This window comes from Grampus griseus (genome assembly GCF_964374135.1).
Source record: "Grampus griseus genome assembly, chromosome: 1".
Taxonomy (NCBI): Eukaryota; Metazoa; Chordata; class Mammalia; order Artiodactyla; family Delphinidae; genus Grampus; species Grampus griseus.
In genome coordinates, this window is record NC_139017.1 from 43,114,034 (window position 1) to 43,139,780 (window position 25,747).

The 25,747-nt window shown below is 48.4% G+C and overlaps 2 protein-coding genes across 3 annotated transcripts in view; one reads left to right on the forward strand and one right to left on the reverse strand.

The window, feature by feature from the left end:
• Positions 1 to 5,304, forward strand: part of KCNH1 (potassium voltage-gated channel subfamily H member 1) — a gene marked incomplete at both ends in the record, with an annotated part of 411,965 nt that extends 406,661 nt beyond the window's left edge. For both annotated transcript variants that reach the window (XM_082657054.1, XM_082657055.1), the window contains one exon: positions 4,450 to 5,304. In XM_082657054.1, the coding sequence (XP_082513180.1) occupies positions 4,450 to 5,304 (855 nt within the window). The remainder of the gene's footprint in view (positions 1 to 4,449) is intronic.
• Positions 5,305 to 13,263: 7,959 nt separating this feature from the next.
• The window catches only part of HHAT (hedgehog acyltransferase), a 364,679-nt gene continuing 352,195 nt past the window's right edge, over positions 13,264 to 25,747 (reverse strand). Inside the window, exon 12 of the mRNA XM_082666689.1 lies at positions 13,264 to 14,302. Coding sequence (XP_082522815.1) covers positions 14,211 to 14,302 — 92 coding nt within the window. The 3' untranslated portion in view covers positions 13,264 to 14,210. The remainder of the gene's footprint in view (positions 14,303 to 25,747) is intronic.

Consider the following 25,747-nt stretch of genomic DNA (forward strand, 5'->3'; position numbering starts at 1 on the left):
TCCAGACAGACCCTGGCACCTCTCTGTTGATGTGGCCCCTGTCTACGGACTGCTGATGTGAAGAAAGGTGACGTCAAGGCAAGAGCACTGGCCAACACCCTGAAGTTCTGTTTCTGCTTAGCTGTGTGACCTTGAGCAGGCCACCCTACCAACTAAACCCCAGTCTCCTCCACTGTCAGATTGTGGAGGAAGTCCTTGCACACCTCCCAGGAGCTTTAGCTTAAATGAGATGATGCACTTGAGTATGTGGAATATGCTATAAAACACAACACAAAGTACTGTATTATTAAAATCATTCATTGTTCATTCTCAAAGGGACTTTAGAGATGATCTCATCCAGTGGTTTTCATAATGATAGTTCAGGCCACAGAATCCTTTCCTGGGATGAAATCTTACATTGAAGCCCAATATGTAACAGGAAAATGGAAAGAAAGAAAACCCAGCACAACTCTACTGGGAGCTGAGGGAGGAGGTTGTCCCACTGGGTGCGAAGGGGCGGCTTGCTCAGGGCCCAGCAGGGCTGAAATGAGCACTCCCATCTTCCAATTCCTAGTCCAGGCTCTTCCCATTGACATCGGACTGTCTTCCACAGGAAGATCCAAGTTTACATAAAAGAAAAATTCAAGAGCAGTTGTCCTTAGATCTAAAATACTTGGTCAAATGCCTGGTCACAGCTGCCTCTGGAGATGAAGACTCCATGACTAACTTCTCCAAAAAATCAGCTGAAGCTAGTAAGCAGAGGCCTAGACCTCAGACTAGAAAAGCTGTTAGACCACATCAGCTCTGGTCCCCTTGGGGGAATGCTAATTTTACTTGCTGATTCTCAAAGGCAGGCTCAGGCATTTCTGCAGGGCAGAAAGATGTTCCCTAGTTTACCTGCCCACTGGATGAGCCAGTGATGTTCAGGTGGGGCTACCCCAGGCACACAAGATGACCCTTTAGGAAAAGCCAAGAAGCTTCAGAAGACTCAGCACAGACCCAGACACGCACGTCCCCTCCCCAGGAGAGCCCCAGCCCGTGAGTGCTGAACTGACCCCACTGATGATGTGGCCACAACATCCGAATATGCTGCCCAGGCCAGGCCCCTGGCCCCTGGTCCAGGATTCTGACCCCCATGAGGCATTTGGTTGAAGAGCCCAGTACTTCCACGCCCTCAAGGAGGAGCTACCATTTCCCGTCACACATATCCACCATGGATGCATATTAAGCATTTGTGAGCCTACTGGTATACTTCATACCTCACCGTACAACTACTTGGTATTGGAAGTTTGGGGTTGACTCCTCAATATCTGAAGAAGTACTTCTCTTTAGTCTTAAAACATCTCATTTCCGGTCTCAAGGGCCGCCTGACCTTTGATGTTGAGAGAGCTGTTAAGAGGACCCTGTGTGTTCTGAGCCAATCCCTTCCTTTTATAACATTATGACCTCTGTGATTGCATCTTTCCAGGTTAAGACATTCTAACATTGATTCATTGGCTCATATTTATCTGTTCTTCACCCATTCATTTCTTCATCCATTCTACAAATATTTATCGAGGACCCCCTAGGTGGCAGGTACTTTCTAAGTGCTGGAAGTAGCGAACAAGACAGACAATCCCTGCTCTTGTAGGGTAGGTAATAAATTTTTAAAAAGTAAAAGACACAATGTGACACGCAAAGTACAGTGCTAGACCTGCAGGAAGCCTTCAGAGGGGATAAGGTGTGGACGTAAGTAACTGGTATCTTGTTTGGGAATTGTTGCTTGCAAGGAATAGAACCCCACCCAAACGAGCTCAAGTAAAAAAGGGGATATTGATAAGAATCAGATGTCCTTCAGAATAAAGGCAGGACCAGAGCAATCGGCTCTAAACGCCATCATCTCTTTGGGGTATATTCACATTGTCATATGTTCTCCCTTCCTCCCTCTTTTTCTCATTCCTCCTCTCTGTCCCACCTTCCTTTCTTATCCTCTTTGCCCCTCCTCCCTTCTCTAAGAAGGGGTGTGAGTAGGGGAGGCAACAGATGGCATCACTACTACAGGTGGACGCAAGATAGTAATTAGGGCAGAAGAGTGGTGTGAGCACAGCAAGGGCCGTTAGGGTTGGGAGGTGGGAGGATGACTTAGAGCTCCATGAAATCAAAGAAGGCTTTCTGGAGGAGGCGCTGTTTGTGTTGGGCCTTGGTGTGAGGAGGATTTGGACTCCTCTTGGAGATCAGGGTCCATTGCCAGAACAGAGAAAGGAGGTGGAAGACTGCCAACTCAGAGCACCGGGAGGACAGACAGAAAAGGTCCTGATCACTCTACTTACCATCATCCCTCCATCCCTATGACGCCTTCAGTTAGGTTCCTCTTCAGAGTGGATGGGATTCTCCTGAGCGCCATGGCTTGGATCTGCAGGATCCAGACTACAGGAGCACATGGGCTATGGCTGAAAAGGACCTGGGGAGACAGGGTTATGAAATTACATAACCCTGGGCAGGGCAGAAGACGGATAAGGGCAGGGCTGGGAGAAATGCTGTCCCGTGGAGGTCAGAAAGCCACTCACTGGGACCCAAGTAATGTGGCTTGAAGATTTAGCCAGGTGGCAAGAGGGGCGGCTGCTCCGTCCTACCCACCTGTTAGTGTCAAGTCATCCAGTGACAGAAGCGTTGATGGAGAAGTCACGTGACAGGTGAGCCTCCAGTCTGCCAACGATCTGCTGACTGATCACTGGCATCAAGCACGCAATTCAGTGTTTGCTGGGTTCCTCTGTATTTATTGGCACTTTATATAAAATGACAACGTTGTCGGTCATATCTGAGAACCTAATGAGTGGCGCCATCCGAGAGCCCCGGGTGGGGTGGGGCGGGGCCTTCCTGGAGGAGGTAGAATGAGTCACATATGATATGTGTCTACAAGTTAGAAAACAAAAAGGCCTTGAAATGGTGGGGACAGGAGGATTCGTTTTGAGCGTTCATAGTTAGCCAGTGCTTTCACATGAGTACTCTTCTGTTGGCTTTCCATCAAGTCGGAAAAGGAGGGATTTTTCCCACTTTTGAAGGAGGAAACAGAGACTCGGAAGTTAAGATACCTGTTGAGATCACACAACTAATTGGCAGAGCTGGGACTTAATTCTGTCTGACCCCAAAGCCCAGGCTCTGGGCTTGCCAACACATGTGCCTCTCCAAGAGCTGGGGGTCCTGCAGCAAGTCTCTGGGGCAGGTTCTGGGCTGGTCAGAGGCTGCCCGCACAGGGCTGTCCAGATTGTGATGATGGAAAAGCTGCCCCTGTCCCTCCCACAGACCTCTCCTCTACTTCTCAAGGATCTCAATTCCTCTGGTCCCCAAACCAGCATTTACAGTTTAAAAAATGACCTATTGCAGGTTGCTTCTTTCTTACAAGTTCAGGTATGGGATGAGTCAGACATGCCCCTGAGTGTACCTGCTACATGCAACATAAGTCAGAAATTACAGGGCTTTCCCATAATCGGATGTCGGCGCAAGGGAAACCCTGTAATGTGTGGCTTACGCCGCACTCAGATCCAGAGTCTTGAGACGGTATTGTTGGCTGCTGTCCATCCACTGCATGAAGCATTGTCATCGTCAGGAAGAACTTGTTGGACGTTGAATGGGTCTGGGGCTTAACTGCTTGAGTACAAGTGTCTTAGAGGAGACCTATCTGTTATGTGACATTTAGCCACTCTGAGCCTTGATCTCCTCTTCTCTAAAATGGGGATAACAATACGTGTCCCTGTGGCTTTACAGTGTCCTCGTAAGAAATATACGAAGTAACATTAAGGTCACGGGGCCTTTCTTCTCCCGTAAGCTCCCTGACGACAGGGAGGGCTTCTGTGTGAGAACAGCGTGTACTTTTCACAGCCAACTGCATTCACGTAGGGTCCAGATCTGCAGATGACAAGGGCAGCCGTAGCCGTCACCCTGCCTGGGAACCCGGCTGAACTTTCTTGCCCTGGACTGTGGTGTAGAACTTCAGTGCATCAGAATCACCGGGGGAGCCTTTTAAGTTACAGATTCAAGGGCTTCCCATCTGGTGACTTTTAGTGCAGTAGGTCTGAGGTGGGGTCAGAGAAATGATTTTTGAAAAGCTTACCAGGTGATACGGAATTGCAGGCCAGAACGGGTTAAAGGGGACCCAGGCTCAGAGGCCAGGACAGGCTCCTTGGAGGAGGCCACCTGGCATCTCCAACCTCTAGGCCTGTAGAGATGGAGAGGTTGGGGGTTTGTTTCTGTTGAAGAGGATGACAGCAGGAGTCAATTCCTTGCTGTTGGAGAGGTGGGAACGAGGGTCAGCAAAGGAAAGTGATGGCAGTCACTGAGCAAGGACCTGGAGGTCTTGCAGGGATGTGACTGGACTGTGAGCCCCCTCCCTTAAGGCTGGAGCAGGACACCAGGCCTGTGATGGGCAGAGGGGCCGAGCTTCGCTGATGCCGCAGCTGGGTTAACAGGACGTGTCATTCTGTCTCCCTCCAGATCGTGTTCCGGAAGATCAGCGATGTGAAACGGGAGGAGGAAGAGCGCATGAAACGGAAGAACGAGGCCCCCCTGATCTTGCCGCCGGACCACCCTGTCCGGCGGCTCTTCCAGAGGTTCCGACAGCAGAAGGAGGCCAGGCTGGCCGCGGAGAGGGGCGGCCGGGACCTGGACGACCTGGATGTGGAGAAGGGCAGCATCCTCACCGAGCACACCCACCACGGCCTGGTGAAGGCCAGCGTCGTCACCGTCCGCGAGAGCCCTGCCACGCCTGTGGCCTTCCCTGCGGCCGCCGCATCCACAGGGCTGGACCACGCCAGGCTGCAGGCGCCGCCGGGGGCCGACTGCCTGGGCCCCAAGGCCGGCGGGGGTGACTGGGCCAAGCGCAAGGGCTGGGCCCGCTTCAAGGACTCCTGCGGGAAGGCTGAGGACTGGAGCAAGGTGTCCAAGGCCGAGTCCATGGAGACGCTCCCCGAGAGGACAAAGGCGAGCGGTGAGGCCACGCTCAAGAAGACAGACTCGTGTGACAGCGGCATCACCAAGAGCGACCTGCGTCTGGACAGCGTGGGCGAGGCCAGGAGCCCCCAGGACCGGAGCCCCATCTTGGCCGAGGTCAAGCATTCGTTCTACCCCATCCCCGAGCAGACACTGCAGGCCACCGTCCTGGAGGTGAAACACGAGCTGAAGGAGGACATCAAGGCCTTGAACACCAAAATGACGAACATTGAGAACCAGCTCTCTGAGATACTCAGGATATTAACTTCCAGAAGATCCTCTCAGTCTCCTCAGGAGCTGTTTGAAATATCGAGGCCCCAGTCCCCAGAATCAGAGAGGGACATTTTTGGAGCGAGCTGAGAGGTCTGCTGGAAAAAAACAAGTCGAAGACAAAACACCCTATACCCTCCTGCCCTATAGACATCACCTCTACCACACACACCTACATGACCAACAACTTTCAAAGTAGCCTCTTCCCGACAGAAAATCCAAGTGGGACCAGTCGCTTAGGCACGCTCTCTCCTTTTCTCTATCTGGGGGAAGGTCCGGGAAGAGGAGTGTGCCACCACCCTGCAAGACGGCAGCTGCATCTGAACTGTCTTTGCACAATTTTGGAAGAGGAGGCACGCCATCTAAAGGGTATTTTCCTTCATTTTAAATTTTTTACTGCCATGATATTTGTAAAAGATGAAAACTACCAGGAAAGAACAGCAGCCATTGGGGATTGGTGGGAGAGCACCGAGAACCCCTCATGTATATTACCACGCTGGGCTCCTTCGCCAGGACCGCCGGAGACTGTGGTGGGCACAGGGAGTTCCCAGCATTCCCTGCCCTTGGACAGCCTGTGTCTGAGGTCACCGTCTATTTCCCTACTGTAGTCATTTGTAACAAGCTCGGGACAGGGGGAGCTTGAGGGACAGGGAGGGGAGGGTAGAGCCTTTCGACTTTCTGTCTCTAACGGTTAAGGCCGAAAAGCAGCTGAGGTGCTTTGGGTGCCTCCTGTAGACACTTCGAGCCGGGAATCTTCAGGTCTCCTTTCCCAAAAGAAATGAGCCAAGTGTAAGAGCTGGAGAGGGGTGGTGGCGATCCAGAGGTTCTCTGGGCTATGGTCTGCACCCTGCTCCTATAGGATAGTGGAAGGGGAGGGCCCTGGAGGCCCCGGATGAATCTCTGGCTCGGCTCCATGCCACTGGCCTCATCACACAGGCCCTTTGCTTCTTTTCCTTCTTGACCTCTTCCCAAGTGTTCCTGTGGCATTCCTCAGGGTATGGGGCATCGGCAGGAAGGGTGATGAGCCCAGATTTGCTTTATTAGCAAAGCAGACACACACACATGACCTCAGAAAAATGATTGTAGCGAGTGCTGTGTTTCTATTATGACTCTTGTTGGGATTGCCCTAGAGAAGTTTGTATTTTGTCCACAGCATGGGTTCATTCTAGGACACTCGGGAGCCGTGCTTGGCCTTATTTTTAAGCTAATCTCTTTATCTCATACTAAAGTCAGTAGGACTTCAAGAGAAACCATGAGATTGCAGTGGCTTCAGGAGCTGGAAAAAGAGAAAGAGGCAGGAGTTTCCAGACTGTCTCTGTAAAGTGATGGAGAGAGGTGGCTGCGGGACAGTGGTCCACGAGGAAGGTCTGAGCTTAGAATGATGATCACGGAGCCACCTATGGGCCATCCAGGTCCCTATGCCATGATGCTCGGGACTGTCCACTGCCTCACAGTCCCCTGGGTTCAGGTTATTCGTGTGCTTGGGCTCCTTTCAGTGGTGTCTGAGAAAGGAAAGAGATCTCTCCCAGACAAAGTGGAGAGAGGGGTCAGGACCCTAAAAATTGATAAGTAAGATTGGAAGTTCAGCTCTAAAAACTCAGCTTTGAGAGAGTGAAATTAGGAGTGCAGGTGATCTGGAATGATTAGTGACAGCATGGAATCGTCTAGGGCACTGACCTTCTGCACATGTGATGCTGTGGCAATCCCGTCCTTAGCACCTCTGCCTGGCATTGCTTTGCAGTAGAGATCCTGGATCCCAAAGTTGATGTCCCTCAGTACTGAAGGGAACCTGCCTACCAAAGATAGCTAGTGTTTCTGAAAGCCTCCTGTCTGAGCCTACCCGCTCTCTTTAGTCCTGCTCAGTGGCCATGGCATGACCCAGGACTTGGACCTCAGTTGTCTGTGCAAGAGTGGGGCTGTCCTCTCCTGGCTGCCAGGGTTGGCACAGACAGCCTTGGGGAGCAGAGTCTGAAAGGTCAACGTGAGGGTCCTTCCCCAGAGGCCCCACACACTCAGGCAGCTTCTTCCACGAGGCTTACAGGGGTGCCCCCGATGCTTCCCGAGGCTGAGACATTATTGGATTCAGCCTCAGATGGCAGCATACAAAGAAGAAGTGAAATTTCCCAGGGCCGAGAGTCATGACCGTTAATGACTCTGGGTAAGCCGTGGGGCTTTCAGCCTCTTTAACTTGAGAAGCTGCCAGCTAGTCTTCGGGGCTGCGGCTCTAAAATATCTGGGATCCCATCTGCTAGCTGCCCCTGAATCGTTTCAGCGTGCCATTCCTTAAACAAACAGGCTCATCAACCTGCTTCCGGAGTTTAGGACTCACCACTTGTAAGGCAGGGCGAGGGCCCTGATGACTGCAACCTCCAACTTCAGAAGCACCTGCCCAGCACCCTGCAGGCCCTTCCCTCCAGCTCTGCCCGAGGGGTACAGGTGTCTATTAAGGAATGACCCCCCCAGCTGGTTCTGAGGGGCAAAGATGCTAATGTGTGAGGCTTTGAAGTCCAGACCTGTTTTGGGGGGAAAATAATGCTTCGTGAATGTACTGCTTGATCAACTCCTAGGATTCAAACTGGGCTAGTGATGAGAAACCCGGATCCGCTCATCTTGGGGTCGCAGGGCCTGCAACCCATGCTCCTGGGGGTGACAGCGCACCACAGGTATGGCTGTATATGCTTTTATTCTTCTCCCCTTAAGGATTTAAGGATTTTAGGGATTTTTGCTATAATGGTTTTCTCTGGAAAAAAAAACAAACAAAAACAAAACATTTTTAAATGAGCCAAACCTTCTTTCCTTGCATTTTTATGACATGCACTTGGCCGTGGGCTGCTTCGTACTAACTACCTACACCCTTGCCCAGATGCCGCTCTGGCTTCCCAAGCAAGAACCACGAGCTTCAGATACCACTGACTCAGCCTTCCACTTATAAACCGTTCGCTGGTGGCTGAAGAGAGATTAGGGAAACGAAAGGTATTTGGGTATTGGACCCAACCTTTAGACTTCAGAAAAGTTACGCTGAGAGATGTAGCTTTACCTGAGCTATTTTTTTCTTTTCGAGGGAAGGGGACATGTCGTTATACCATTGCAGAGTGATTGCTGGTTACTTTATCTCTTACATCAGTTCCTTACTTTGAATGTCATTCATAGGGAGGCTCCATTTCCCAGAGTACCCTAACAGACAGGCTGTTTAGAGTAGGAGGTCCTGCCCCTACCACTTGGTTGGTTGCTGAACACGGCCACGCCCACCCCCGCCCCCACCTTGGCTGGAGGTGTGGGAGTGAGGGGTGAGTCGGTGAAATCAGGCGGTCAACAAGATGGAGTGCTTGTTCTTGGTGGAGACGCCGTCTCCAGCAATGACTGCTGCCGTTCCATGTACCTACAAAGGCTGCCCCACCGGCTATGACGAGATTCCCATAGGAAGGAGTGGGAGGCAGCCATCTGGTTGAGAAGCCTTGGTCCAGTGCACAGTCTTGGTACCGCCACCTTCATCCATCCCCTTCCCTCGCACTCACACCCCCTGGCTTGATTCTTTCTAAGACTTTTCTATATATTCTGGACCTCAGATTAAATCTGTGGGCAAAGGGTTTGTAGCTCGTGGTAGGCAGCCAATGGCTTCTAAAAACTCTGATGCTACAGCAACATGGGCCCTAGCGTTTCAAGGCTGTTCCCGTTTCTTGTTATCCAATTCCTGGGCTTGTTTTACCCTCAGCCTTCTAGATCATCCTCTGCGCTGCTGCTGGTCCTGGAATCCTCTTTCAGAAGTGGAGTTAGCACAGCTCAGAGTAAAAATGCACGCCATCACACCACCCCATCCAGCGACCTTCCTCTCCTGAATCCTTAGGTGGGAAGGGAAAGCATTAAGCCAGCTGTTAAGCTTTGTGCCCAAGCCTGTGGGGAGTGGATGAATGCCTTCGAAATAACCAGGTACGTGTAGGAAGAGCCTCGTCTCCCCTTGCTGCCCTGACCACCAGTTAGCACATGCACCCTCTGGGAAATTTCAGGAGCCCTGGTGGACGTACAAGTGGACGTGCGCTTGATGCATAGGTTGTACAGTGTTTTGCAATAAAGATGTTTAGCCTTAAGACCCTTGAATGGCACTCCAACTGTGATGGAGCCGCCAACACTCTCTCCTCTCCTCCCTCCTCATGTAGTGTTGCTTAAAGAGGAGGCCCACTGAGGGCGCACTCAGGCCCCCGGACAGCCTCTCTTCTGTCACTCCATCATTGTACTGCCTTCTTTCTTGCTTCGATAAAAATTACCTTCACCAGCTCTCGTGCCCTCCAACTGGACGAGATTTCACTGTCCTCCCAGCACTAGCTGCGGCCATCAGAGACAGCACCATTTTCTCACCCATCATGTTCATGTTGAGATGTTTTCATTTCCACCCCCTCACAGTTCAAAAGAATCAATGTGAACTTGCCTCCTGCTTAAATTAGTTTCAAATGAAACTTCATTCTCATGCGAGCATATCAGACTTATTCGGGAACCTTTAGAACTGGACTTGAATACACTGCAGGTGCCGGACCGGTGGGTGCCCTCCCCGCCCACCATTAAACTTTTCTTAGAGCCACTGTCTCTTTATCTGTGACTTCTGAGTCAGCCAACAGATCCATTAGCTGTTCAATGAGACGTTCACGGATCTTGTATCAGGATATGAACTGCTTTTATGCAAAGAGAGATGCAAACCCGCCCCCGCCCCCACGATGAATGTATTCTCAATATTCAGACGCCGTATCTGTGCATCTGTTGGAGACTGCCCACATCTGACATCTCACTGACACTGCGAGGACGCTTCTACTCACGAGCAGTTCGTCATCCTGGGGCTCCTCCTTGTATCAACACTCTTGCCATTGAGTCCTGCCAAATCCTTCATTGGATTTTTCTTCTTCCTTTGCATCTGTCACTTTGTCCACAGGAGCATGAATCAACAGACGTGCAAACGAGCTGAGGCTACTTGTGTGGTCAGCTGAGTATGCTGACAGAACTCCACTGTATGACTGCAGCCTGGGGATGGTAAGAGGGACAGGTGGGCCCCTCCATTGATATTCCCTTCTCAACATTTTTAAACAAGCACAAATGATATTTGTTAAAAAAAAAAGTTTAATTTTATTTATTATGGTAATAAACTATTTTATACATGATCATACATGATTGCTTTTGCCTTGCCTTTTATAGAATTTCCAGGCATTGAATTGGGTGTTCGCACCTAAGATGATGACAGAACAAGGTGGTACTTTCTAGTCCTTTTCAAGAGCCCGGGGAGCTCTCATTTGGATAGCACCTGTAACTCCGGTTTTCGGAGAACTTAAAATTCTAGAGACACCAAGATTGTGTGCCAGTCAAAGTACTGCATAGCAAGAGAATGGTTGTGAAGGAGCTTCACCATATGATCTTGAAATAGAGCTGTATCTGCTATACAAATGTACAGAGATGCCCTCCAAGCCTGGCATCACTGGAAAATTGCGGTACAACACACTGAACACAGAACTGAAGCTGACCTCCCACCTAGAACTGAACTTTTTAACCTTTCTTGAACAATTTGGATTAAAATTTGTGTACTCGTGCTTTGCTGCCTTTTAAAACATACATACTGTCAAAAACTTTACTGAGTCTTTTTGGAATGACTCAGCGTCAACAGTATGAGTTCTGATCTGTGCTTTAATTCACTAATCGTCACAGAAGCCATTAAGGTAGAGGACCGCGTGTCCCTAAGCTAGTCCTGTACACCAGCACTGTTTCAGTTCTGCTGTGGTTTGAACAGCTATTGCTTCCTGCTCATGGCAAGAGTCTCCACAGTACTGCCAACATGAGTTCTTATTTCATACTAACGGACTACATTTCAAAAATGGCGCTTTTCTTCTTATAGACAGTACAACTTAGGGATGAGGAATCTGTGATCTGCAAGCCCTATTCAGGCCTCTGCTTGATTTCATAGGGCCACAGTATAAATCCAGTATTTTTGATGACTTTCTCCCCACACCCTATTATTTTTTTACATTGCAGAAGAGCATAATAAAACTATTTTAAGGGTGATATTTTTTAAAATTCTAAATGATTGATGTTCATTGCAAAAGTCCCACCTCATAAAGCACTAAACATATTGTACTCTTTAGATATCCTCAACGATGAAAAAAAAATCTTTCTTTGTGACTATGATTTTTATAATTAGTCAAAAGGACTAAGCAACACAGCCAAGTAATAGATACTACATTTTGGATGACAAATGGGTTTCAACAATAAAAAAGAGGGATTTTGTTGGTTGGTTTTAAAATAAAACAATTACCCTGAAGAAGGGCCTCAGAGAGGCATCTCACCATGCACTGAGAGAGGCCAGGACCGTCCAGATAATCTGGTTTCTCCACAGTTGGCCTTTCTGTATGGATGTGTTCTGGTACATTTGCTAGAAAAGAAACTCATTGTATTATGGTTAATTTGTTATACTTAATCAGTAATTCTATTGTTACCTTAAATAAGCAATGAGCAGTCTCAGTTTCTCTAAGGGGAAACCCCCTCCCACTAAATTACTGTTCTCCCAATATGCAGATCATTATACAATTATATATATGATTGATATATTTTCTTTCTACGTCTGCAGCCTTTAGTAGAACAAAAGGCTTCTTCTGTCACTTCTCAAATAAATTAATCTGCGGAAATAATGAAATAAACACTTTTCAGCCTTCTTGCACGGTCCCAAGAATTAGTCAAAATCACCAAGATTTTGCTGTCCTTCAGATGTTTTACTTGCCTCCTTGGGGCTCATCGTGACGACCATGCTTGGAGCTCTCCGGTTTGCTCACAGAGCTAGGTTGGAGTCGGAGGATCCTGGGGCTAGAAATGATCTTGGGATCTGTCTAGCTGTTTCCCTTCCCTGTGCTTGAAGTGGCCCAGGGCTGATAACTATGGAAAGTGACGCATCGGATGCACCTCAGCTGGAACTGCTCTGTCTGCTCAGACACCTCGGGAGTCTTTCCTTTAAAGGAACTCCAAGATTTGAGCTCATATGCATGAAAAGAGACATCATTTTCATATTACAGTTGGAGAAAAGCAAGAGGTTAAAGAAAACACTGGTCCTGGATAATCCACATATTGTGTAACCAGGCCTCAAATATATAGATAGCTAAAGACAGTAATCATATACTCATTCCTGAGAACCACTCTAAATCATAGAATAGCTTGAAAGAAATTCAGGGCTATTACTTTCAAATATATTCACTGACTCTTCCAATGTAGTTTAACGAGTAAATAAGCCTATTTATTTTTATATAAATGGCGTCTCTGAAGAGTTGAAAATATTTTGCACTGTTTATATATGCACATGCATTAGACATTTCCCTGCAATCATCTTCACACTACCTTTTCCCCTGTAAACTTCAGCCAAGAGGGTTCTGGCTGACCACAAATCTTGAATGTGTTAAGAGTCCATGAAGTTTTACTGTATTCATCTGACGGCTCAATCTTCCTCAACTTCATCCCCGCCTTAAAACTTCGCAGCACCTTGGACTCACCTGCCTGTCTCCCCACCCCCCGTCCTTTACCAAGGCAGCTGCCGAGGCGACTGCTGCCCTGGTCTGCTTGCCTCCCTCCAGCCTCTGTCCTTTGCTGCAGCTAACACGGTGTGTGCCCCTCCCTGGCATCCACGGCTGGTCCCCTCCCAACTCTCTTCCGAGCAGAGTGGCTAGGAAGAAAGCACGTCGGCAAAATGGTCCTGCACCAGGAGTTTAAACCTCATTGAGCTAATAACCACAGCCCGGACACAAGGACAACAGCAAGTGACTAACGGGAGACAGCGGGGCCCAGACCAGGTCCAGGTGCACTTTCACTCAATGACGATTAATTCACGTGCTTGAGATGTTCTATTCTCCCACAATTGGGGACACTCTGGATTCAAATTTTGAAACTGCTTCACTTACCCTCTTGCCCCCTCAGAAGACAAAAATCCAAAGCCACACAGAAGTATTCTGAATTATCTACCACTTGGGGCCATTAGTGGCCTGTCAGCATCTTTCCAGAAGAGTGAATAATTCAGAATTAGGTACGTGTGTTTTGATTTTAAACATTTTCCTCAAAAAATATTCAAAACAATTTTACAAAAATATGAATTATCTATGTGATAGAAAAGGCTCCATTTTATTGGAAACAAAACAAAACAAGGTAAACCACAGAGTGTAAACCGCTCAGTGGGAAGATGACTGCTGAGACTTGTGTGAAGAGAGGAGAGACCACAGGAAGTCATCTTTACCCTCTATGACTTGCCTGATAGCACCTGTCTGTGATACACTATTCCTTGGTTTTTAAATTCTGCTTCTTTATTGGGAAAGAGTTAACTGTCAGGTAGAGGAACTGCCATGTTTATACTTCTCTGCAAATCTAGGGAAGAAGCAGCCAAATGTAGATCAGCTCAAGTAACAGCTCTCCTTGGGTACTGACTCCTTGCAATGCCACAGAACACATTCAGTCTTCTATGACCCGGTAATTAGAAACACCGCTGTGGCTTTGTCACCTCCCTGCTGAGGAGCTGAAGTGTGAAGCTGAACCCAGGGCTGGTTCTACAGACTGCACTGCAGGACATGGGGAAGGGGACACTTGAATGCCACTGACCGCCCAGAAATACCGCCCAGGGGAGGACAGGCCTATCACTAATGAGAATTTCTATGCCTCAGTCAAGAAATGTCTATTACATTTCATTCTTGGTAAAGGAGAAAGAACCCAAAGGGCCCTTGGGACTGGATTCTGGATCCCGTCACCATGTGCAGCTAGGCAAGACACTTTACTGCTTTGGACCCCAGCCTACTCAACAGGAAGGCTGGGAAGATGATCTCTAAGTTCCCAAAGTTATGAGAGCTCAAGCTTCCAGTCTTGGAGTGAGGTAACTTCGACAAAAGATGAGCAGATCAGGCACTGCTCCCCTGGAGGTTACCTTGAGGTGAAAGGTCAGGGTGAAGCACTATTTGTCTTGGAAGCCAGCCAGAAGGGCTGACCGGGGCCCAGCGCCATTAGTTCACGGAGTATGTCTGGGCCCAGGCAATGCCCACGTGGGAGTAGCAGTACAGGAATCCCAGCACAGAGAGGGTCACACACGGCCAGCCTGCAGGGGGAGAACAGAGATAGAGGATGGTTAGGAATGTCCGGGGCAGGACCTCCCACCGGTCCAAACTGTCCCCTTTGGAGAAGGCAACTCAGGAAACAACGTGGGCCTCCGTTTATGCATTAAGACACATGCCTCCTAGAAAGTCTGCACTAACTGGAACACCAGCAAGTTGATCCCTATGTCCCCACTGGGAATGGGTCAGCATAAAATGAGGGGGTGCACTATAGCACATGCAAATTACGTTGAGAAACAGGACAAGCTTTTAAAGAATACATATTTAGAAGACTAACGTAGTTAATAATCAAAAAAGATGAAACATCCATGAGACCCATAGAAAATCTCAAAAATGTACATTGACCATTCTATTGAATTGAGTGCCGTCTGCCAGCACACAGAAGAGGGCCTACATTAAACATTCAGTTTCAAAAGTCAAAGCTTTTATTGGTTCCTTCTACAAGTACTTGTCTTAGAATATCTGATGTTGTTTTCTTCTTTTTTAAAAAATAACAGCCCTCTCTGCTACTTGTTACTTAATGATCTCCATGTCTTCTACATGTTTCACTTATTCAAACACTGGGGGCTTGGGGAGCCAGAGGTGCTGTGGAAGGTACCAGATGCCAAAATAGAAAGATTTAGTCCTGTGTCAAAGGTGCTCTCCCTTCAGCATGGAAAAGACAAACACCCTCCAGTGGGATTTACGAGCCATGTAATGTGTGCTAGGTAATGATGTGTACAGAGCACATTTAAACTCACCATGGGAGATGAGCAAGAGATGTCAGATGGAAAGGAACCAGGACAAGCTACCAGAGAGATCACTTGACGTGTGACCATAAAGGGGTCATCCAAGGAACAGGGATCATGTGATGTGACTACTGCACAGGGAGGGGCGGGCAGGGTAGGGACAGAAGTAGGAGGAGGGAAGCCACTGAGGGTGATTATAACTCTGGCAGGCTCTCTCCTTGCTAAGTCAACCATTAGTTACTATTATTAATATGACATAGGTTCAGTCAATATAGCATAGTGGTTAAGTGCAGTTGCTGAAGTGGAATTGGACACAAGTTCAAATCCTGGCTCTGCCACTTGCCAGCTGTGTGACCTTGAGCAACTTAACGAATCTCAAATGTAAAACTAGGAGGGACAGAGCAACTTACTGAATAGTGTCTTTATAAGGTGCCACAGACTGAATTGTGTACTCACTCCTCAATTCATATGTTGAAGCCCTAACCCTCAGTGTGATGGTACTTGGAGGTGGGGCCTTTGGGAGGTAAATAGGTTGAGATGAGGTCATGAGGGTAGGGCTCTCATGATGGGATTAGTGCCCTTATAAGAAGAGATACCAGAGACCTGGCTTCCTCTCTCTCTATGGCCTATAAGGACACAGTGAGAAGGCAGCCATCCACAAGTCAGGAAGAGAGTCCTCACCAAGAACAAAACCATCAACCAACAAAACTTTGATCTTGGATTTTCCAGCTTCCAGAGAAATAAATGTCTGTTGTTTAAGCCACCCAGTCTATGGTATGTTGTGATGGCAGCCTGAGCTAAGATATAACAATTGTGTGAAGTGATGTAAAGACCTGCACAGTGTCTGGCCCATGGTGGAGCACTAAAGAAAGGTAGTGATGTAATAGTGGTATTGAGAGGGTACAGAAGTCCTTCTACACCAAGATTAGAGTGACAACAGGGAGAGCAAGCCCTGGTCTTCCTCCTAACTCCTGTCTTCCCCTTGCTCCTGGGACTGGCTTGGCACAGTGTTTTCCCAGGCCCTGATGGCAAGAGAAGAAAGGGCAGCAGAGGAGGCCCAACAGCCTGGCTCTGGAACCAGTACTGCAGTCCCACCTCCCGTCTGCTAGTCGGCCAGGCTAAGAGTTTCCTATACCTGCTGGAACAAATTACCCCAGACTTAGTGACTTCAAAGAAGAGAAATTTATTCTCTCACACTTTTGGAGGCCAGAAGTCTGAAATCAAGGTGTTGACAGAGTTCCCCTCTCTCTGAAGGCTCTGGGGGAGGATGCTTCCTTGCCTCTTCCAGTTTCTGGTGACCCCAGGCCTTCCTTGGCTTATGGAAGCCTTTTTCCCTGTCTCCTCTTCTCTAATAAGGACACGACCAGTCATTGGATATAGGGTCCACTCTAAATCCAGGATAATTTTTTTCTCAAGATCCTTAACTAATTATACCTGCAAAGACCCTATTTCCAAACGAAGTCACATTCTGAGGTTCTAGGTACATATGAATTTTGTGGGTGCTATTCAGCTCAGTACAGCCAGGTACTTTTTCAAGCTTCAAGACAGACCCGTCCTGCCTGGAGGCGCCCTCAGATCCCTCACCGCTGTGGCTCAGACACAGATGCCAGGGGACCTTTCAACACCTGGTCCTCAGTAGCCTCAGGGAGCAGGAAGAGGGGAGGGGGCTTCAGGTGCAGGAGGCGAACCCAGACTTCAGCTGTGTTTAGGGTAAGGCATCAGCACTTGTTCGGTAAACACAGAAACCAGAGGCTGGCTGCAGAAGTGGGAGAATGGGGATGTTTCATTTACACAAAGCTGGGCCTGGGGAATGGCACAGCTGTGCTTGGTCCCGAGGCTGTCAAGGCACATCCCTGTGAAAGCTTCTGCCCAGCACACAGAACTGCAAGGAGCCCTGCCCAGAGGTAAGGCATATACATGTTCAGTCTGGACCACAGCTGGGCCCTGAAAATTCTCCCTGGTGTTACTGCATGCCATGCACAGAGGCAGCTAGACAGCAGTAATCCTGACGCTACTAGGAGACCGTAGCAGGATCTCAGTTTCTCTATCTACACATTGGAGGTCAAAAATAAATAAAAGCATGTGAACTAAAATAAAATCACAGGTTTGCTAGTGCTTTTAAAAAGTATTTCAGAAAGGCAAAGGATTATCTGAGAATTCTCTTATGTACACACAACTCATTGGTCTTTTTAATGCATGAGTGTTCCTCCAGACAGTAGCCCCAGTGTGTACCAGATGGCATTCAAGAACCCATTCTCCTTTCCTGACCTCAGGAGTAAGATACGTGATGACAACAAAAAGAGAGATTCCACAAGCCACCCTTCCATAGCATTCAACCAACACTGGACGAGCATTTGCTATGTGCCTGGCTCTGTTCTTCAACTGCGGCTGCTGCTAACCAAGCAGATGTGGCCCGAGCGTGACAGGGTGCTTGGGGCAGAGGCCCCTCTTCATCAGGGCTCAGATAAACACAGGATCATAAAACTGGAAATAAATGGACTGTCATTCTGGCAACATGCCAAGGGTTGCTGTGACACACGGTCATCCAGGCTTGTCGACCGTTAACAAAAAAGATGGCATCAGAAAGTGTTCTGTCCCGCCAAAGGAACAGGGATCTCATCCTTCGGCCCTCTCTCCCCCTGGCCTCTCCCTACTAAGTTTTCTTCTTCCATGTTGTCCTTTCTCACCAGGCTTTCCAAACCTATGTGTCCAGAAAACTCCCTTATCCCCACATCCTCAAACCCATGCATGCATACACACACACACACACACATCATTAATGTGGCTTATAGAGACTGGTAGGCTGTACTGTACTGGTCAAAGGAAAAGATCCTACTTTAGGGCTGAAGCCCCCCGCACATGCTGTTCATTTACGGCTGGGCCCCCAGAGTCAATGATAGGTGCAGCTTCCTGGTGGGCTTTTGATACCTAACAAGATGCAAACAGGTGAACACTTTGAACAGGTGAACAGCGAGGCAGCATTGAAGATATTAAGAACAGTGTGCTAGCGAGACAGACAACAGTTGCAAAGGACTGGGGTATACAGTTAATAGGACAGATTATTTAACAGATACAGCGAAATGCATATAAGCAGGATGTTTAGCACAATAAAGTCAATTAAGAGGACCAAGGTAGGCGTATAATATATGGAGTTAATAGGTGGCTGTATCATGATATTGTTAATAGGATATTGGTGGGTTGTATAATAACTACAGCTAATGAGAGACAGGTAGGACACAGAGGGGAATGGCTGTAGATAATAGAAAGTGAGCCATGTAATTTGACTTGAGGTTATTAAGGCTGAGCCTCTCTCTGAGCAATTACATCAGTAGGAAAGGACTAGAAAGGCAGAGGTTCAGGACACTGAAGGAAAAGACCGTTATCATGCAGGGCCATGAGAAGTCAAAGGATATCTCCAGCTGGGTTTCTGGAAAGTGAAGGGATAATCAGAACAAGAAGCAGGTCTAATGAAAAATATTGTTTCACAAGTAATGTTATAGAATGGTGCAGCCACAGTGGAAAAGAGTACGGAGGTTCCTCAAAAAAATCAAACATAGAATTACCACATATATACCCAAAAGAATTAAAAGCAAGAACTAGAAGAGGTATTTGTACACCCAAGTTCACAGCAGCACTGCCTCCAACAGTCCCAAGGTAGAAACAACAAGCATCCACTGACAGACAGATACACAAAACGTGGTCTACATATATAATAGAATATCAATCAGCCTTAAAAAAAGGAAATTCTGACACGTGCTACGACATGGGTGAACTTTGAAGGCATCATGCTAAATGAGATAAGCCAGTAACAAAAGGGCAAATACTGCAAGATTTTCACTTATATAAGGTACCTAGAGTAGTCAAATTCACAGAGACAGATAATACAATGGTGGTTGCCAGGGGCTGGGAGGAATGGGGAGTTAATGTTTAATGGGTACAGAGTTTCAGTTTTGCAAGGGGAAAAAAGATCTAGACATGGATGGTGGTGATGCTTGCGTAGCAATGTGAATGTACTTAACACCACTGAACTGTAGAATTAAAATGGTAAATTTTATGTTATATGATTTACCACAATAAAAAATTATGCTGAATGAAAGAAGCCATCAACAAAATAATACATGCTGTATTATTCTACATATATAAAATGCAAACTGATTTATAGTAACAAAAAGCATGTCAGGGGTTGCCTGGGGCTGGAGCAAAGGGAGAAACAGATTACAAAGGGGCACTAGGAATCTTTGGGGATGATGAAGATGTTTTGCATCTTGATCATGGGACAGTTTTTCAGGGTATATACAACTGGAAAATACATTAAATGGATACATTTTATTGTGCGTAAATTATTTCTCAATAAAGTTGTCATAAAAAAAAATTTAAAGGTGTTCTTGGAACATTAGCAAATCACAGGCTTGTAGTACTCTACTGCAATGTCCTAGGCTATATGTGCCCCAAGGTATTCAAACAAAAGATGCAATTCATTTATTTTTAACATCTTTATTGGAGTATAATTGCTTTCCAATGGTGTGTTAGTTTCTGCAGTATAACAAAGTGAATCAGCTATACATATACATACATCCCCATAACCCCTCCCTCTTGTGTCTCCCTCCCTCCCTCCCTATCCCACCCATCCAGGTGGTCGCAAAGAACGGAGCTGATCTCCCTGTGCTATGCGGCTGCTTCCCACTAGCTATCCATTTTACATTTGGTAGTGTATGTGTCCATGCCACTCTCTCACTTCGTCCCAGCTTCCCCTTCCCTCTCCCCGTGTCCTCAAGTCCATTCCCCACGTCTGCGTCTTTATTCCTGTCCTGCCCCTAGGTTCTTCAGAACCACTCTTCTTTTTTTTTAGATTCCATATATATGTGTTAGCATACAGTATTTGTTTTTCTCTTTCTGACTTACTTCACTCTGTATGACAGACTCTAGGTCCATCCACCTCACTACAAATAACTCAGTTTCGTTTCTTTTTATGGCTGAGTAATATTCCATTGTATATATGTGCCACATCTTCTTTATCCATTCATCTGTCGATGGACACTTAGGTTGCTTCCATGTCCTGGCTATTGTAAATAGAGAACATTGTGGTACATGACTCTTTTTGAATTATGGTTTTCTCAGAGTATATGCCCAGTAGTGGGATGCAATTCATTTTTTGATATGATGCTGGGTCTTCAGTCCCTCACCTCCCTAGGGGCAGGAGGACTTGCCATGTGTGGGACTGAACACTGGGCTCCTCTCATCATGCTTTCTTCTGCTGGGGCCTCTGAGGAGGACAACCAGAGGAACTCTCTTAGCCATGCCGATGTATTCAGCAGCTGAATCAGCACAAATCCCTATCCTGGGGAAGAAATCAATCCTTCCTAATGGGAGAGGAGTTAACTGAGTTGCTGCATTGTGTATGAGCTATCAATTACCCCATCAAAGGCTTGCTCTGCTGTCAGGATGGGCAATGCTGCCGAGCCTGTGACTGCCATCTTGGCTCTAACAAGGCTTTTTTTTTTTTTTTTTTTTTTTTTTTTTTTTTGCGGTACACGGGGCTCTCACCGCTGCAGCGCACAGGTTCCGGACGCGCAGGCTCAGCGGCCATGGCTCACGGGCCCAGCCGCTCCGCGGCACGTGGGATCCTCCCGGACTGGGGCACGAACCCGTGTCCCCTGTATCGGCAGGCAGACTCTCAACCACTGCGCCACCAGGGAAGCCCTAACAAGGCTTTTTTAAAGGCCACATCCCGCTGTTAACCATTTTTAGAAGAAAATGGCTGGTGACCAGCATGTGAACAAACTTTGCAGTGACGCCTTCTTCCCATCCTTGCTTCCAGTCAACCAGAAACATAGTCCCTATCCATATGTGAGTAGTTTACAAAGAATATGCAATCTACTGTACAGTTTACAAAGAATACACAATCTTTTTTTTTTTTTAGTTTATCTATGTTTGGCTGCGTTGGGTCTTTGTTGCTGCACGCAGGCTTTCTCTAGTTGCAGCGAGCGGGGGCTACTCTTCGTTGTGGTGCGCGGGCTTCTCATTGTGGTGGCTTCTCTTGTGGGGCACGGGCTCTAGGCACGGGGCTTCAGTAGTTGTGGCATGCGGGCTTCAGTAGTTGTGGCTCATGGGCTCTAGAGTGCAGGCTCAGTAGTTGTGGCACACAGGCTTAGCTGCTCTGCGGCACATGGGACCTTCCCAGGCCAGGGTTCGAACCCGTGTCCCCTGCATTGGCAGGCGGATTCTTAACCACTGCGCCACCAGGGAAGCCCAAGAATACACAATCCTAGTGAATCCTCACAACACCTTGAGATAGAAATTACTAACCTATACTAATATTCTTTTTTGAAGCTATATTGCCTCAAAGGGGCCCAGAGTCCACATCCCAAGGCCAGGGTGTCAGACTGAATCCTACCTGGAGGATAGTCTGAAGGACTTGAGTCTGTCCTTTAGTTTTATCTACAATTATCTATCATTTATCTACCATTAACAATGCCCTAGCTTCCTCCCTCCATCCACTCAGGCAAGATTTCTAGCCAGAGGCTCTGACGCCCTGTGGCCCGTTGTCCCTCCCACTCATCCACTGCTCAGTCATCCCCTTGCTGAGCCACAGTTCTCCTGAGGGTTGAAGAACATATTGACCCTCTCAGCTTGTCTCTTGGGTCCCTACAGCTGGACGGATAGACTCTCACCTTCTGGCCCCATGAAGCAGCAATGTCACCCAGCGACTCACAGCCATTCTAAGAAAGGAAAAAGAGGAGCTTCCCATCCTAAGAGCCATCCAGCTACAAAGGAAACAAGTCTCACCTCTCCAGACAAACTCGCCTTGGCTGGAGCCTAGAACACAAATGTGAAGGATGTATCATGATCATCAAGGGCCACCAACATATCCATCCATAACCCCAGGGATGCAGGTGCATATATAACAGCCCACATCACGATGTGGGTGAAGACGAATGTGAGACTGATGAATTTCAGCCTCTACAGCGGGCCTTTGTGAATGGGCAGGCTCGGAGGATATGCAATAGGGAAATGGAATGAAGAGGTGATTCTCGGAGATGCTGCAGAAGACAGAGACATAGGATGTGGTGACTGATGGAGTTGGGGGCCAAAGAACACACTCCCTCTCACTGACCCTGAGCACTGCCTCAGACAGTACCCTCAGGGCTGACACCAGCTGGTGCACCTCAGAGAGACCACACCTTACGTTAACAGACTGATGCGCTACCCTACTAGTTAGTAAAAGCCATGGTCCCAGCCTCCCCTCAGGACCTGTCCTCTGATATACATAACATCCAAAGGAGTAACACCTGGTTCTGTAGGGGCCTCTAGGACCTGCTCCAGCACTTAGCCACCATCTCTTTGAGTTGACTGGTCTGTGCCCGTGCCTTACCATTTGTTAGATATTTTGAATACCATCCGCACATCCTACATATATATTGCTCTGCCTTGGTGGCATTTTCTACTCTGAGGCCAGTGAAGGCCGAGTGTTTCTTTGCTTGGAGAACGAGCTCGTGCATCAGACTCTAGTCCCAGAGGGGCTGGCTCAGGATCTGAGAAACACCAGGGCACTCTGCACCGCCCCACCGGCTTCACTACTGTCATTTCATTAATTATTCAGAAGGACTTTATACGCTGTCTTCATTAAAACAGCTTGCTCTTGACAGCACTTTATTTTTAACAATACTCAGATCTGATGCGGGGAAATGAAAAAGGGCCTTGGTAGCTTTATTTCAGACTTATTTTCCCGAGTAGCCCCAGCCCGGAGATATTGTGGAGCCGTTCATCAAATGGTCCTGAGCCTGCAGACCTTCCTTCACAGCTCAATTTAGAGCTTTCATCTTAATAAAGCTATAGGACAGGAGCCTTTTCCTGTCCAAGGGCTACCTTATTTATTTATTTATTGTTTGCGGTACACGGGCCTCTCACTGTTGTGGCCTCTCCCGTTGTGGAGCACAGGGTCCGGACGTGCAGGCTCAGCGGCCATGGCTCACGGGCCCGGCCGCTCAGCGGCATGTGGGATCTTCCCGGACCGGGGCACGAACCCGTGTCCCCTGCCTCCGCAGGCGGACTCTCAACCGCTGCGCCACCAGGGAAGCCCAGGGCTACCTTATTGAAGGATACACAGCAAGAGCACAGCTGCCCAGGCTTCCAAGCCTGTACACTGCTGGGTCTATTTTCAAACCCATGGGCATATGCACAGAAGGTCTAAAGAACAGGCTTTTGCTATCTAGGGTTAGAATAACCATTTCTTGCCTTCAAGTCATTTATAAACCAGGGCCTCAAACCCAGGTTTTGAGGCCTCGGTGTTCTTTCAAAAAACGCTCAGCTGCCTCTTTCACACCCTCGCGTGAGAAAGAAGAACTAGGTGGTTCTAATTTGTTCAAAATTGAAGCATGAAATTCTAGGGCACTGGTTCTCAAACATGAGCCCACATCAGAATCACCAGGAGGGCATGTTAGAATGCAAGGTCCCATCCCCCAGAGTTCCTGATCCAGGATGTCTGGGTGGGCCCAAGATTTGCGTTTCTACCACGATCCCCAGTGATGTGGATTCTGCAGGTCCAAGAGTCACCCTTTGGGAACACCTGTTCTAGGGCACTCTGCACAGGGCTGAGGGAAGAGCTTATACCGGCCGTTCACACACTGACTGGGCTCTCTCTCGAGCAGAGGGGATGGACGAGCACTGAGCATTACAGGTCGCCAGGTGCTTTGCTGGCTGCACTCCACATCCTCACAAACACCTTCTCAGGGAGGTATTAGTCGCTCCACTTCACAGAAAAGGATACTAAGGATCAGAGAAGGAGAGTAACTTTCTTGAGGTCTGACAGCCAACGGGTCATCAGGTCACACTTGGAACTCACGACCGTGTGGCTCCAAGCGTGCTCGGCCGCCTAAGCTCCAAAGCCCTGACTGGCCTCGGACGGAGCACAGCGGGGAAAGGCTCACGTCAGAGCCCCACCTCCTAGCGTGGTGTCTTTCCTTGAAATCCTCTGCCTCCAAATCTCGCTTCATCCCTCTACTCATGGTGCTAAGGCAACGGGAAGTGGGGAGCATCAGGTTCATATTTTTAGGCGTCATCATCACTAACTTGCTTGGTCACCCCATCTCTGGGGTCCTCAGTTTCCCCATCTTTGTCATAATTAGGAAAAGAAAGCCTGGATGAACATTTTACACCCCTCGTGGTGGCAGCTGCCTAATTTAGACTGGGCCCACTATGGAGCACGTTCCCAGTGCCTGGATGGTCTTTTATTAAAATTGTAAGAGTCACAGTTATTTGATCCTGGCCATGGGCTGAGCCTGCACAGGGCGTCCAGCAGGGAGACAGAGAGGAAGGGGTGACGGACGGCCCTCAGAGGGCTTCCTGCCATCCTGAGCAACAGTCATTTGCTGGGCGCTGTGGGCACATTTTAACAGGCGCGAATAGCGTGCCTTTAATAACTCGCGTTGTTCACAGTCAATTTCACATTCTGAGGAAGCCAACCTGTGCTGTAGTTTTCACCCTTCCCCACCTCCCAGCACAAGCCCCGCAGACTGGTGCTTACGGAAGCACTCGCTGCCATAAAGCAAAATCATCTCACGTGAAACTGAGGACGTGGGGAGAACAAACCAGAGCCACTCTTTCTTATCCTGACAGCGTGAGTAGAAGGTGGAGCCGAGAAAACACAGATTTTCTTCTCTCTCCAGGGCAGGTGGGGGACCTGCTTCCAAGAAAACTGTCCCTGCCGTTGCTGCCACGCCCTCAACTCCGGCCACTGGGGCCAGAGGCTGCGCAGTCGGATCACGCTTCCCAGCTGTTTCTCTTCCTTAACGTGTTTTGTTTTAAACAGGCTGATTAGGGCTATTGTTCATCGTTCATTCATGACCACGTAACATAACACGGCGGAGACTGCCTAGCAAATGAGCTCGGGGAAGCGGCTTCCCGCAAACAAAGGGCTGGCGCGCAGTGTGGGGCAGGCTCCCTGTCGCACCGCCCTGACAACCACTCGCCCACCTGGGCATTTATGAAGCACCTACTGTGTGCCCAGCGTTTAGACAGGCAGCCTTGACACATGTCACACAAGCAGTCTGAGCCTTCATCTGAGGCCTGTGAGAACGTGCCCCCAAAGGCTAAGAGCACGCTCGGGGCCCCCAACTCTCCACCTAACCTTGACGTTTGGCTCTACAGCTCCACCTCCAAACGTGCACATAACGGAAGGCTTGGGGAAACACAGACGACAGAGACAAATTCTCAAACACCTGGGCCAGCCGGGACGATGGGCTGACACTAGTAAGTTGACATTGCACTAGGATGAAAATGGCTGAGCTTAACGGTTTTTGTTTTGTTTCCTAATCCAACTATATACATATGGGATGGCGGCGGCCTGGGATCCATGTCACGGGAGGAGGGGTTGACAGACCTGGCAATGTTTATCTGGAATCACGGAGACTCTGGAGAAGAGAAAAGAAGTACCTGCAAATATAGAACAGTCTACCCTTTGGAAGCAGGATGAGGAGACATGTGCACACCCCACAGGGGGTGCTGGTTGGGGGAGGGACACTCTGGAGGCAGAGAACCACTCTGCCAGCTGGAGCCCTCCAGCACTGGAACAAGCTCAGGACACTCTGAGCATCCCCATCCAGGGGAAGGCAGCAGAGGCAGGACAGGTGGCAAGGAGATTCCTCTTCTGGACTGGAGGTGGAATAGGTCTGAGAGTCTGTGAATTGGCTCCTTTCTTCCCAG